At 42.6% G+C, this 15,312-nt stretch overlaps 1 protein-coding gene across 2 annotated transcripts in view; it reads right to left on the reverse strand.

Moving 5' to 3' along the window:
* The window catches only part of LOC144682884 (NADP-dependent malic enzyme-like), a 227,113-nt gene that overhangs the window by 68,707 nt on the left and 143,094 nt on the right, over positions 1 to 15,312 (reverse strand). For both annotated transcript variants that reach the window (XM_078545739.1, XM_078545738.1), the window contains exon 6: positions 11,784 to 11,945. In XM_078545739.1, coding sequence (XP_078401865.1) covers positions 11,784 to 11,945 — 162 coding nt within the window. The remainder of the gene's footprint in view (positions 1 to 11,783; positions 11,946 to 15,312) is intronic.

Here is a 15,312-nt window from a genome sequence, read left to right on the forward strand (position 1 = left end):
TTTCCTAAATTTGGGTTTTTGTCAAAACGATTTAAAGGTAACATCTTTCTACTTAGCAGCAAATAAATGGAAGACGAAATAAATGGAACACTGAATAAACTAGACCTCAGAAATTTCAATTTGTGTCTTTGCAATGTCTGGAATGTAAGTAGTTGAAAAAAGATAATTAAAACATTATTTTTTGGTTCTATAACAGTATTAATAGACATATTAGAAACATAATTAAAGCAATTAAGAGTAACATTCAAAATACCAAATAACCATTTGTTGGGGTTCTGAAAGTCATTCTCATTAATGAGTCTTTCATTTCAGCAGTGTGAAGTATAACAACTGGTAGGTGAAGCAGATTGAATTGCAACAGTTTTCAGCTGTGGCTGAGAAGAGAACATTACTTCAGGGGCTGGGAGAATTTTTAATATAAAATATTTCCCACAGTCAGAGTGTGTACCAAAAAAACCTATAATCTATTTCATACATATGAACACGATTCTTGTGGTCAAAACTGCTTTCTAATTAATTCAGGCTTACTGGTCATGTGGTTAGCAGAGATCAATCGCATTCCACAACAAGCAGAAAATATAATCAAGATTAAATAACTAACCACTTAAAAGTTGTAACCAGCAACTGAAGTAATTGTAAACATTTAAAAAATAAAATCAACTATTGGTTAAAGTTGAAGGCCCGGGTTTCAATTTATGAGTAAGCCAATCAGATGTGTCCACTGCAGAGGCCCACTCCATTCCAAGAAGTTGTTCTTTCAAATTTATTTGAATTCTTCAATGAAAGGGGAACTAGGAGAATTAAACAAAAGAAAAATTAGAGATGTTTGCATTTTTATCTAACTTTCATACTTGTCCAGCTGCATACAGAAAGCTCGCAGTATGGATGTTTCCGCTCAACAAAAGGAAACGTCCTCTTTGTGTGACTGAACAGGCCAATCTGCAACAGGCTTGTGAAGCTCTGAACTCTCCTAATCAATTAAGGGATAATGGAGCACCTTGCTTTACTGAAAGGAGATTTGGAACAGTGGGTGGGTAGCCTTGGGAGAAATATTTTACAATGGCTATTCGGTATTTCCTGGTGGTAAAGGAAAGAAACAGATTAAAAGCATAAACTCTTCCACCAGCAAAGAGACCTAACGTAAATGGGAGAGGGTGAGAGAGAAAAAATAAAAATTGGGGAACATGTGCGCATCCCGTGTCCACACCAACTGTCATTCTTATGCTGGCAGGTTGCGAGGTGTGGGTGTGTCCCATTTTGAAGTGGCAGTGCACAATTATCATATTTAAGTCAGGTCCCCCACAGTGCAGTTCTTAACAGCGCTCCTTGTAACCCAGGAAGGGCAGGGGTGTTTGCTCTCCCTTCTGCCTCTCAAAGCCTCTTTTTTCTATCATGATCAGCAACCTCCACTCCCCCACCACCTCCTACTGGGATCAGAAAATCTGGCTGGCTGTCAGGCAGGAAACAGAGGAAAAAAATGTTAATCAGGTTTGTGACCCGGGATGTTCAGACTTTTAGACCAGCCACCATGCTCCCATGTATCCTCCCTGCTTCCCTATAAATACTGGGGCCAAATTTTCTCTTCAAACATTTTCTGAATCATACAGTTTTCAATGTATTGCAATTTTTTTTTTTTACAATGGCCTGGGCTTTGCGTTTGTAATGATGGAAAAACTGTCAATGTTCGTGGTCATTATTCTGCGAAACTGACAGCAACTTCTGGCGTCTGCAGAAGTGTAGTTAAACACAGAAATTTTATTGTCAGTGATTCACTGCTCCAATGCAGGGTGTGTTGTTGAAGTCCTCACAGATGGAAACCAATTAGAAATTACTGAATTGACATGCAGTTCCACTTTTTATACTATCATTCTCACAGTAAAAACCCTCAAAGTTATGTCTTGTTGAATGAGATCAAACTGGGTTTTTAAACAGCATGCTAAATTCATAATTACCTCTGAACAACCTCTGCGGCTCTGAAAAACTAATTTTCTACTTGCAGAATGTTAAATTTCTCCATTTCACAATTTAAAAAATCCATAGATTTTTAAACAACGATCTGTGTTTATACAGCACCATTAGGACAATAAATAATCCCAAGGTACTTCACAGGAGTACTATAAAGCAACATTCAACATGGAGGCGCTAAGATGATATTAGGGCAGTTGACCAAAAGCTTAACCAAAGAGGTAGTTTCAAGGAGTGTCTTAAAGGAGGAAAGAGATATAAACAGGTGGAGCGATTTAGGGAGGGAATTCCAGAGTTTAGGGCCTAGGCAGCTGAAGGTTCAGCCACCAATGATGGATCAATTCAAATTGGAGATGCTCAAAAAGCTAGAATTAGATGAGCGCAGGTTTGACCCGAGTAAGGACACAGTCAGCACAGTTTTGATGACCTCAAGTTTACAGAGAGTAGATTATAGGAGGCTAACCAGGAATGTATTGGAATAGTTAAGACTAGAGGTAACAAAGACATAGATTAGAGTTTCAGCAGCAACCATTGCTCTGGCTGCCGTCTGTGTGTGTTCTTAAAAAAAAAGAGATCTTCATTTTCAAAGCGGGAGTGGTAAATGAAGGGCTGGCACCTGGTTTAGGTTAGAGAAAGGTTGGTTAGTAAACTTTTATTACAGCTCAGTAGTTTTTTGTCCAAACTTTTACTTTTTGTAGTAAATAAAACTGGCATTGATGTAGCATAATCATACCCTCAGGGCATCCCAAAACCCTTTATGGTGAATTAAGTAGGGTTTTTTTTAAAGAAGTGTAGTCAGTGTTGTAATTTAGGAAACATGGCAGCAAATTGGAACACAGCAGGCCCCCACAAACAGCAAAACAATATGGATCAGATAATCTATTGATTTTTTTCTAGGATGTTGGTTCGATGCTTTCATGCTTTTCAGACCAGGAGGACACTTTCGGGATTTGACAATTTTCTTTATGACATCAGCTGGCAAGTTTCGATGAACTAACGTGCACAGGGAAACCACATGTAGGTTGTCATCAGGAAGAAGTTGCTCTGATTAGGTCCTTGCACTCAATATCAAGATTGAAGCAGGGTTGCGGAAGCAGGTGAAGACTGGAGTTGCCTTCATGGACTTATCAGCACACACCGCTATCCAGCACGAAGGCCCGCTACTGAAGCTTACACCAACCAATGCAAAACTTCTTGGCTTATTAACACCCTAAGGAGTAACTGCAAGTTACACACCTATCTTGGTGATAAGACCAGCTGAACATGGTGGCTCCATAACAGTCTTTTTGGGGATCATGGGTAAAATCATGGGGGAGACTGGTATTGTCACGTAACTAGTATTCTAGAGACCCCAGGTAATCCTCTGGGGACCCGGGTTCGAATCCCACCAAGGCAGGTGACGAAATTTGAATCCAACAAAAATCTGGAGTTAAAAGTCTGATGATGACCACGAAACCATTGCCGATTGTCATAAAAACCCATCTGGATCACTAATGTCCTTTAGGGAAGGAAATCTGCTGTCCTTACCTGGTCTGGCCTACATGTGACTCCAGGCACACGGCAATGTGGTTGACTCTTAAATGCCCTTGGAACAAGGGCAATTAGGTATGGGCGATAAATGCTGGCCTAGCCAGCGACGCCCACATCCCATGAAATAATTTTTTAAAAGTCTGTCACTGAGGTTGCTGCTGCTCACAATGGCATTTTTCAATATCTACATTGTGCACATACCCTGCACCAGATCCCAGTAGTTTGTCTATACCGATAACACAGCACTGCTCAGGCAGTTATTAACACTGGGGGAAGCAATTAGTAGATTCACCAGTCACTTGGATCTACTGGTCTGGCTACTTCTGGCCCTGGTGCCTCTGCCCCAACCCAGCTGTGCCCAGTTCCAACTGAACAATAAAACTGCCTGGGAAGAGCTCAACGCTTGTGACTGCAACTTACCCATGATCCCCATCCAAAATACCTGGGCCTCACCTTGAATGGGACTCTCACCTAGCTTTTAATCTCATCAACATTTGCCAAAAGTAAAAACCAAGGTTAGCCTGGTCTGGAAACTCACTAAAATATCAGGGGAAACACAGCCAGAACACTTCACACCATAACAGTGGCTCAAGTCTAGACCGCTGCAGAATACTGCTCTACCTCCTGCAGCTGCCACACAAAGATCATGGATATGGAGCTCAACACCACCATGAGCAGCTTCAGGGATGCTTAGATTCACTCTAACTGATTAGTTCCCTTTGCGCTCCCACATTGTCCAGCCTGCTACTCATCTTGACACTATTGTGCTCCATGAGACAGAAAATATCATGAGCAACAAAGACCTTCCCATTCAGAAAGACTGTGAAAATCTACCATGGATATGTTTACACTCGCAACAGCCATTCTCGGAAACAGCAGCTAATATTCATGTTGCTGGTATCAACCCACCATCCAGATGGATACATGCAGCATGAAGAACCAACACCTCAACACTGACCAAAAGAAAAGATCCCTGACAATGTTTCCTTTAAAAATTCCATTGTGAAACTGAAAGGCTGGGAAGCCTTCAAACCCTGAGACTGAATAGCCGCAGCCATGCCCAGGTGAGAGGCTGGTGCTCCCAGCACTTTTTCTCAGAGTGTTCTCACTGCTTGATAAGTGATTTCCAGAGGTATGGGAACAGTGAATACATCTCTATCTTGCACCTCCAGAGGAATAAGAGTTAGAACACCATCAATACCAATAGCACCAGGAGCAACAGCACCAGCCGCTGCCTGCTCAACAGCCACATGATGCTCCACAGGACAGAGGGCTTAGATACAGATACGGCTCAAAGGAGGTGAGATCCCCAACAGGCAGGGGATCGGTTCCCTTGACAGACGTGAGCACTGGTGTCTCAGGAGACATAGGGCTTTCACAGTAGGCCATTGTTGACATCCAGCCTCCTGGAGCAAGACCTCCTTTCCAGTGGACATGTGAATATGCATTACCACTGGCCGTCATGATGGCTATCATTGAACACAGCGCTCCCAAACCCCCTGGCTCTCTGCCGCTCCCTGGAGTTGTGCGCTGTCTTCTCCTGCCAGAAGTAAAAACAGAGGTCTGAACATGAGAAAAGGATATTGTGGAGATATGGGAAAGATAGCACTTGTGGAGGGTGACTGTGAGGCACGGGTGTGAGATGGCACAAAGATGAGGCTAATTATGGCCTGGTTAAATGGGGGTATAAGGAGGTGCCAGGAGAGAAAGCGATGAATGGAGCTACAAGGTGAACTGATCTGAGGAGTGCAGTGCAGGAGAATGCTGAGGAAGCCAGAGTGTGGGGGCTTGGAGCCTGGAAGTATTATGCCACTCACCTTTTCCACCCTCCTAAGATCCTGGGCCCTCTTGGTGCACTGTCTCCAAGTTTGAGGACCAGACTCCTGCTGCTCACTTCCTCTGCCACTTTCATCAATTCCTGTTTGGTTGGAGAGGTTGACCTCTTCCTCTTGTCCTTGACAAACATCACCTCATTTCAATCCCTCAAATCCCACAGCAGGTCTTCCAAATGAGGGTCAGGTGAACAGTTTTCCCAGTTCTCCTTTTCATTCTTGTGGTTGCTGAATTCTCAGGAATCAACATCCAGATCAACCATTCTGACCCCTGCCAAGATCCCTTTCACCAAAAATCCTTTGACAGGTTTGGAATGTCATCCCACCCACCCTCTCAGATTGATCAGGAAACCTGGAAGCTGAACGCTTCCGTAGTTGGGTTAAAGAGCCACGGCAAAGCCAGCTGATAGAACAAACTGGTCCCCAACCTACTAATGGTCTCCTTAATGTATGCAGGTCTGTTCTTTTAAGATTTTGCACAATGTATCTAATTGGCAGTTCTAGTAATGCAGCAGTTCCCTGAACTTCAGTCCCGTTTTTCTCTGTTGCTCTTACAGAGCATGACTCACTTCTCTTTTCACATTTTCCATGTCCTGAACTGCTTAGGACTGCCTCCTTGGCTGTACAATCTGGAGTGTAGTCCAGAAATCTCTTGTTTTCTCTGAAACTGCAAAATTTAATCCTTATTTTCAAATCCTTCCATGGCCTCTCCCTCCCTAACTCTGTAATCTTCTCCAACCCACAAGTCTCAGAGATGTCTGCATTCCTCTAATTCTGGCTCCTTGAGCATGCCACATTTTAATTCATTCGCCAGTGGTGGACATGCCTTCACTTGCCCAGGTCCCAAGTTCTGGAATTCCTTCCCTACACCTCTCCGCCTCTCTTAAAATACTTAAAATTTACCCCTTTGACCAAGTTTTTGATCACCTTCCCTAATATATCCATAACCTGCCCTACCACAGCCCCAGGATCAGCAGCCACACCCCCAATTGATCGTCTTCTCCATCCCCAAAGCCCCCCCCCAACTGCCCAGAGATGTACCACACCCTCTCCCCACCCACCCCTTCATTGAACCGCATCTCTTTCCCCCTGTACAAAATCAACATGTAGCCTTCACCAACTGGTTCCCTGTATGACTGGATATTAATTAGTGTGGCTTCCAGCTGGGGAACAGAGCGTGACGTCACATGAACATTCTGGAGTTAAAATTCCACAGCCTGTGGGAGAATCCAAACTTCTGGGTTTAGAGACCCTTGCTCCTGGCAGGTCAGTTAAGTTAAAATGCAGGTCTTGATGCATGTATTACCCATTAATATACTAAGGATCTATGATGTACAACAGTTGCAGTTCTGTCTAACCCTCACTAGTGCCACAATCAGTTAACTCATTTCAGTTAAATTAACTGTCAAGGGGAGAAAAACCATGTTTAATGGCACCTCAAGGCCGATTTCCCTCTGCAATTAAGCTCTACATTCTACTGGCCTCTTGCAGTGTTGTTATTTGACTCATTAGTTTTTGTAGTATTAGAAACGGAAAGTCACAACTGGAAATATCTAGTGATGTCTTAAATACTCATTGTTGATGTAGAGTTACATTCAGAGAACTTGAATTCCTATAGTTTCAGATTTATTTTGCTAGAAAGGATTTGCATGAAAAGTGTAATGGGTGGGTACCAAATCTTTCCACAATTTTTAAAAAATTGTTCATGGGATGTGGGTGTTGCTGGCTAGGCCAGCATTTATTGCCCATCCCTAATTGCCCTTGAGAAGGTAGTAGCGAGCTGCCTTCTTGAACCATGTACTGTTTAAATTGTTTGCGATTTTCCAGCAGTTGAAGTGGCCAGGGCAGTTATATTTTGCAGCTCTGCTTGGACAGATTTCCTGGCCATGTATAGGAAGGTACTAACTAAGCTATTGCTCATTGCTCGAGGGACTTCTGTATTTGAGAGGCCTCTCAAATTAAACTACAAACAATTGCATACAACTTATTGTAGAGATTTTAACAGTTTTCCTGATGTTTGCTACATCAATATGCTTTACTAGAGTAATAACTCATTTCAAGTCTGCTGCATGAAACTGAAACAGTACATTTAGTGTTCCTTGCTCTCAGGAAATTTAGTCTAAGGTAACATGGAATGAAAGAAATCTATGAATTACCTTTCATTAAAAAAAACACCGTGAAATTTGAGGAGAGAAACAGTAGTCAAAGAGTCTTACATTAACAGCAATTAAGCATCTATGCACCTGTAATTACACTATTTTAAAAAAGACTTGCATTTATGTAGCACCTTTCACACCAGATGTCTCAAAGCCCTTCACAGCCAATTAAGTACTTTTCAAATGTGGTCACTGTTGTAGGAAATGCAGCAGCCAATTTGTACACAGAGGGCGGAATTTGTCCCAATGGCAGGACCGGAAGCAACTGGAACTTCTGCATAGAGGCAGGATGGCTGGCCACTCACAATCACACAGCAGCCGGCCAATTAGATATTCAGAGTTGAGTGGCCTGGCCAATCTTGTGGCGAAGGGTGGGCAGGAGGTTGACGACTCTGCTGTTACCTCACAGGGTTGGGCACCTAAACAGGCATCCACCCCCTGCAGCATCAGTCTGGCTGTGTGAGCAGACGTTTTGAAAATTCAACTGTTGCTGTGAACTGCTGATCTGACCCCACCCCAGTCCCAGTAATCTACAACTGCTGCTGCTGCAACCAGCTGCTGTTTTTGAGTAATTGTTCAGCACAGAGAACGAATGACCCTACAGTTTACTGTTTCCTCCCTGCAGATTGTCTTTCAAGTCACCCGGGAATGACAGAAAGCCCCGTTTCCCATCGATGGTAGCAGGAGACCTTCCCACCCGACCAAGGCGGCCTGGACGGAGATTGCAGCAGAGGTGAACAGCCTTGGGATCCACAAGCGAAGCTGGGCCCAATGATACAAATGGGTCAACAACCGGATATGCGATAAGGAGCTGTATATATCAATACATTAGCACAAAAATGCAGACCTTAGGATAAATATATAGAAATGCAATGTTAAATATCTCTCTGATGCTCTTTTGCATCGTGAAAGATGGAAAAACCCAAACCACAACACTTAAAAACTCCAGAGTTAAATGTCTTTCATATTGATTTTTGTCTGTAGTTTGCAGATAGATGAAAATAAAACTACTGTTTTTGTTCATCTGGCAGTCTGAAAGACCTGCCTTTCGCTGGACGTAATGCCAACCACCAATGTAACTCAGATTAGTGTATTAAAAATGTCAGACATGTAAGCTAGATGATAGGCAAAAAATCTCAGAGCCACTTCTGGTGACACGATGTTGGACCACGTAAACCGCTATCAGGTCTTGTTTTCATCTTCCAAAACTGCTCCACCCTCAAGGTTCATCCGGGAATGCAAAAATAACCCTCAGCTTCTATTTCTCCACTACAAACTGTTTTCTCAAACCACTCTTTTGACTCCTCCACATCACCTCCAACAAGTGTGAGGAACCTACTGCCTTCTTTGTCACCAAGGTTGAGATCATCCGTTCTGCATTTCCTGTCCTTCTCCTAACCCACAAAGCTCCCCCTGCCCTAGCCCTGAACGTATATCATTCTTGATTTTCTCTCCCACCGCCCCTCATGCTCCCTCCGGAGCTCACCTTGTCTATGAGGTCCACCACCTGCTCCCCTGATCCTATTCCCATCAAACTGCTGACCACCCCACCTTCCCTTCCTGGCCCGCAGATTAGCTGATGTTGGTCATGGTTCCCTCTCTTCAGATACTGTTCCCCTCCCCTTCAAATCTGCCATAAGCATTCCTTCCTCTCTTACTGCAAATCAATGCCTCATCTAAAACCTCCCTTTTCTCTTCAAAGTCCTTGAATGTCTTGTCATCTCTGAACTCCATATAAATCTTTCCTGGAACTCTGCTTGAAACCCTCCAGATTTCCACCCTTGAACAGCACTGAATTGACCCTCAAAGCCACAAATGGCATCCTATGTGTCTGTGGCAAAGGTAGACTATCCCTTTTCATCCTTCCACTTATCTGAAGCCTTTAACATGGTTGACTACATCTTCTGCCAATGCTTCCCCTCCGTCATCCAACTGGGTGAAATGATACTCACCTGATTCCATTCTATCCAGTTGTAGCCAGGAAATCACCTAAAATGGATTCTCTTCCTGCTCCTGCACAATTATCCCTGGAGTCTCCCAAGGATCTATCCTTGGCACCTTCTTATCTACATGTTGCCCCTTGGTAACATCATTTGAAAACACATTGGATTCTACAAGTACGCTAACAAAAACCAGGTCCATCTCACCACCACCTCTCTTGACTTCTCCACTGCCTCCAATTTGTCACGTTGCTTGTCTGATATCCAATCCTGAACGAGCAGAGATTCCACCAGCAATTCCATCCCTCTCCCTGTTCGCTGTCAGAAGCTGAACCAGACCATTTGCATTCTTCGTACTTTATGTGATCATGAGATAAGTTTCCAATCAGTTGCCTGCTCAATCATTAAGCTCACCTACTTAGATCTATATTGTTTTTTTATTCATTCGCGGAATGGGGGCGTCCCTGGCTAGGCCAACATTTACTGCCCACTCCTAATTGCCCTTGAGAAGGTGGTGGTGAGCTGCCTTCTTGAACTGCTGCAGTCCATGTGGTGTATTAGGGAGTTCCAGGATTTTGACCCAGTGACAGTGAACAAAGAGTGAAAGAATCATCCAGCTTCCTCCCAGCTTCACTGATTTGCTTTTGAAACTCTCATCAATGCCTTTGTTAACTCTAGACTTGACTATTCCAACGTTCTCCTGAATGGCCTCCCATCTACCACCCCCATAAACTTAAACTCATCTGCTGCCCAAATCCGAACTCTCTCAAAGTGCAGTTCACTTATCAACCCTGTGCTCATCGACATGTATTGGCTTCCAGTCCGACAATGCCTTGATATAAAAATTCTCAGCCTTGTCTTCAAATTCCTACACATCCTTGCCCTTCCAGCCCTACAATCCTCCAAGATCTCAGCAATCCTCAATTCCTGACTTCTTGTGCATCCCGATTTTATTCCCTCAACCACTGGTAGCAGTGCCTTTCGCTGCCTGAGCCCGAGGCTTTGGAATTCCCTCTTTAGACCTCGTTCTCCTCCTTTAAAATGTTCCTTAAAACCTACCTGTTTAATTAAACTTTTGGTCACCTATCCCAATATCTCCTTATGTGGCTTGGTGTCAAATATTTTTTGACAATACTCCTGTGAAGAACCTTGGGATGCTTTGCTACATTTGATAAATGCAAGTTGTTGCTGTGATGAACAGTCTGATATTACAAACAAGACAGTGTGTGTAAGTCACATTTTCCACCCCCATTTATGTTCATAACCTCAGTGTTCTATTTATCCTTAAGCTATGCTCCACAACCCCATATCCTCCAACAGAAAGGTGACCCACAACTATCTCCGTAACATCACTTGCCTCTGCCTCTTCTTCAGTCCCTCCTCTGTTGAGACCCTTATTCATGCTTTTGTCACCTCTGGCCTCAAATACTACAGCACTAACTAGGTTTCCATTTCACACAAACTTCAGCTCGTCAAACATAATGTTGCCTGTATCAAATCCCACATCAAGTCCTGTTTGTCCACCACAACTGTCCTAATTGGCAGCCATTCCCCCGTGCCAATTTTTAAATGTTGAACCTCATATTCAAATCTTTCCATGGCCATGCCATAAACATATCATAAGTTGCTGTTGTTATAATGCAACAACAGCAGTTCAGCCCAACTATTCTGCTTATTTGATTGTGGGGCAGAGAGAAGGATTTGTAATTAAGTGTATAATTTTAAAATTCAGGGATACAACCTTGATGATAGCAAACTGTTACCATTCAATAATGCTGACTGTGTACAACAATTTAACATGGTCAGTGATAACAGGATCGAGACCAGGGGCAGTATGATTTCCAGCAAGGACAGCATTTCTGTTCCATCCTGATAATAATGTATGTTCCAAGTATGTTTTTTAAACAAACAATTTTAAATCACAATTAAATTTGCTGTGGTCGGTCTGTTGGACTTCAAAATAACAAGCTGTACACAAATGATTGTTATCCTCTCTTTCCATCACATGACATGAATCATTTATAGGCATTTAATCAATTCACTATTGTGATGAACTAATAAAAAGTACATAACATGTACTTTTCATTGCAGAAAACTCAATGGAGTTTGAGCGATGGCTGAGGATTTTATCTGCCTTGGTTGCATTTGCATATGGAAGGGCAGTGCAGTTGACATTTTCTTCAGTTGTATATGTGCTGATAAGTCAGGTTTGTAAAGGACATTACTTGCTTTGTGGGTCTTAAATCTGGAAAGGTCAGAGACTTTTCAAAAGTCCTTTTCTTCGTTGTGCTATTAAACCGTGTACTCAAATTTTATTCCTTGAACTTAATATTTTAAGAAAAATCATTTAAATGGTATACCTCATTGTCTGTTCCAACATCCAGAAGCACAGGGAGGCATTGCTGTGGATTCACACCACCACAGGCTGTGTAGAGAGCTAGTTTTCCCACTGGAATTCCCATTCCATAGCTTCCAAGATCCCCAAGTCCAAGGATACGTTCACCATCAGTAACAACAATGGCCTTATAAATGCAAACAAACAAAATTCAGCATAAGGTAGTATTTTTAATTTAAATTTCAGTTCAGGTCTAAACATTGGTTTAAAGAACAACTGATGATCTATATGAAAACATCTGAACCAAGTGAATATCTGTTTGCCTTCAATTCAAGATATTACCTCGCTAAGTGGGATGTATATTCCCATTATTTTAGCAGCTTGCATGCAATATTTTATTGCCCCACAATCAGAAGGATTTCACAATAGATTTGCATATTATGTGAAGTCATTATTAGCTTGTTAAGGGAGTATCATGGAAGTGTTTGGTAAAAGTATTATTCAGGAAGAGATCTTTCATTAATGCTTCTTTAAGTAGTATTTCTTCATTGACCAAGGTTCCTTGTGCAGATAAAAAATGTCAGAAAAATAATCGAGGAACTTGCATCAATAGAGTGTCTCATTATAGCTTTCCAAAACACTCTATTGCATAATTACTGTTGCTGTATGAGTAAACTCAGCAGCCATTTTGCACCCATCAAAATCCCACGAACAATAAAAAGATGAATGATCAGTTAATCTGTTTTTGAAAGCGTTGGATGAAGAAATGACAGATGGTATATGGGAAGACTTCCTTGAATAGCGAATTGGGATCTTTGATCTCTATGTGAATCAAAGCAACTGGAACATGAAACCTCTGATGTTTTATTCAAATGATGGCATCTCTGAAAATGTAACACTTCCACAGTAAATCCTAACTGTCTAGCCTTTGGTCCTCTGGTTTGTTACAATATTTCTGCAGCTACTCAGCCACACCCTCACCTCCACCTTTGATGCTCTAGTACCCAAAACACGGTTATTCTCTCTTACACTGTTCATACCCCTAGTACAGCCCTCATCTCCGCCCCCTTAAGTCCAAGGGACACAGACTTGAAAAGATATGGCAGCAACTAGTTTAGCCATTCGCTGCCAGATCTGGCTGGGGCACCTAGAATACTTCTGGGTTCTGCTCGTCTGCTAAAACTGCTCACCATTCCAGGACCATTCTGGAATGCAAGCTTATTTCTCTACTGCAGACCATTTTCTTAATACTCCTCTCCTCTGTCTCCTCCATCCTCAGCTCCAACAATATCTACAAGGAGCTCATGGACTTCTTCGTCACTAAGATCAAGACCATCCAATCAGCTGCTCGGTCACTCCGTCCCCTTCTACAAGCCCACCTGGCCAAACTTCCTCTAATGCTTCCCCTGCTTTAGTTTGAACTCACATCTTTCCCTAGTTTCTTTCCTATCTCCCCTCCTGCCTTCTCTGAGCTCATCTCGTCCATGAGACACACCTGCTCCCTTGACCCTATTCCCACTAAAATGCTGTCTCTTGGCCCCCATGTTAGCTGATATGATATGTTAGCCCCACATTTCTCTCCCTTCAGGTATTGTCCTCTCTCCTTTAAATTTGCCACTATCACCCCTCTCCTCAAAAATCCAACCCCTGACCTCTTGCCTTGTCCTATCTCCAAACTCCCTTTTCTCTCCAAAGTTCTCGAACATGGTGCCATCTCTCAAATCAGTTCAAATCTTTCTGCAACTTAATACTTGAATCCCTCAAATCGGGTTTCTGCTCAACCATGTACTGAAACAGCTGTTATCAAAGTCACAAATGACATCTGTTATGACCACAGCCCATCTTAATTGCTGCGCAAATCAAATCCCAGAGGGAAACTTGGCTTACGGACCATACCCTTTTTATCTGGAATTCTGAAAGGAAGATGATGTACCGGTCTCAGCAGTAAGAGGTCCAGTAACACTTTTGGGATTTTAAAAATTGAAAGTAAAAGTTTTATTAACAAGAATAAAAGAAAACTTAAGCGCACAAGGTTACTGTTGCACAATCAAGGTTAGTCTAATAAACATTCCCCCCACAAAATGACTTTCCACTTGGTCAGATCCACAAATAAACACCTTCCAAGCAACACTTCCTTATAAATGTTTAACTGTAAGAAACCCAATAATATTACCAAAGGCAAACTGCTGTGGCTTCAATAAAGGCATACCACATGACCTGCAACTCCCTTCCCCTCCGCTGTGGAAAATCAAACTTCAGAATAAAACTGCTTGTTGCAGCCCAAGACTTTCCTGGATTTACTGGATGTCTGGTTCAGACGCCATCTCCTCCTAGCCCAGAACTAACGGCGCCCATCTCAACAGCTCAAACTGCTGCAGCTGCTACCTCAACAGCTCAAATAGCTCTCTCCAGCAAAACAGTAACTCAAATACTTTTTTTCCCCCTTTTCCTCAGGTTTCGTCATTTTCACACCTCTTTGAAACTCAAACCCTTCCAAATATAAGATCTTTCATGTTTCAATCTTGTCAATAAAAAATGATAAATCCCCCCTCCTATTTACCTATGGAACTCCTGCAAGATGCAAACATGTTTCTTGCCACCTCTGACTCCTCTTCGATATTCAAACAAACTCTCAACTTATCTAAAGATGCAAATATTAAATCTAACCCATTTACCTGAGCCTCAAACCTAATACCTCTATCCTTTTCATATCTTAACTTCCCCAGAAAATTGGCTCCTATTAATCTCTGCCCAGATTAATTAAATCACACACACACACACACACACACAGACTTTTCCACAGAATAACACAATGTTCCACAAAAATATTTTAAAAATCCATTTCTTACACATCCTATGTGACTGTGACAAAGATGAACTTTCCTTCTTGTGCTTCTTGACCTGTCTGCAACCTTTGACATAGTTGACCACACCATCCTCTTCCAACACCTCTCCTCTGTTGTCCAGCTGGGTGTGGCTGCTCTCACCTGGTTCCATTCTTACCTATTTAACCTAGCCAGAGTATCACTTGCAATAGCTTCTCTTCCTGCTACCAAGCTGTTCCCCCTGGTGTCCCCCAAGAATCTATCCTTGACCCCTTCCTAATCCTGATCTACATGCTGCCCCTTGGCGACATCATCTGAAAGCAGTGTCAGTTTTCCCCATGTACACTGATTACACCCAGCTTTAGCTCACCACCACCTCCCTTGACTCTTCCACTGTTGCTAAATAATCAGTCTGCTTATTCAACATCCAATGCTGGATAAGCAGAAACTTCCTCCAATTAAATATTTGGAAGCTTGAAGGCATTGTTTTCGGTTCCTGCTCCAAACTCCATTCTCTGCTGACTCCACCCCCTCACCTTGGCAACAATCTTAGACTAAACCAGGCTGTTCGCTACCTTGGTTTCATACCCGACCGCAAGATGAGCTTCTGACCTCAAATTCGTACCATCACTAAGACCGCCTATTTCTAACTACTAACATCATCCAACTTTGCCCCATCTCAGCTCATCTGCTGCTGAAACTCTAATTCATGCCTTTGCTACCTCTAGA

This window comes from Cetorhinus maximus, chromosome 7 (assembly GCF_964194155.1).
Source record: "Cetorhinus maximus chromosome 7, sCetMax3.hap1.1, whole genome shotgun sequence".
In the NCBI taxonomy this organism is placed as follows: domain Eukaryota; kingdom Metazoa; phylum Chordata; class Chondrichthyes; order Lamniformes; family Cetorhinidae; genus Cetorhinus; species Cetorhinus maximus.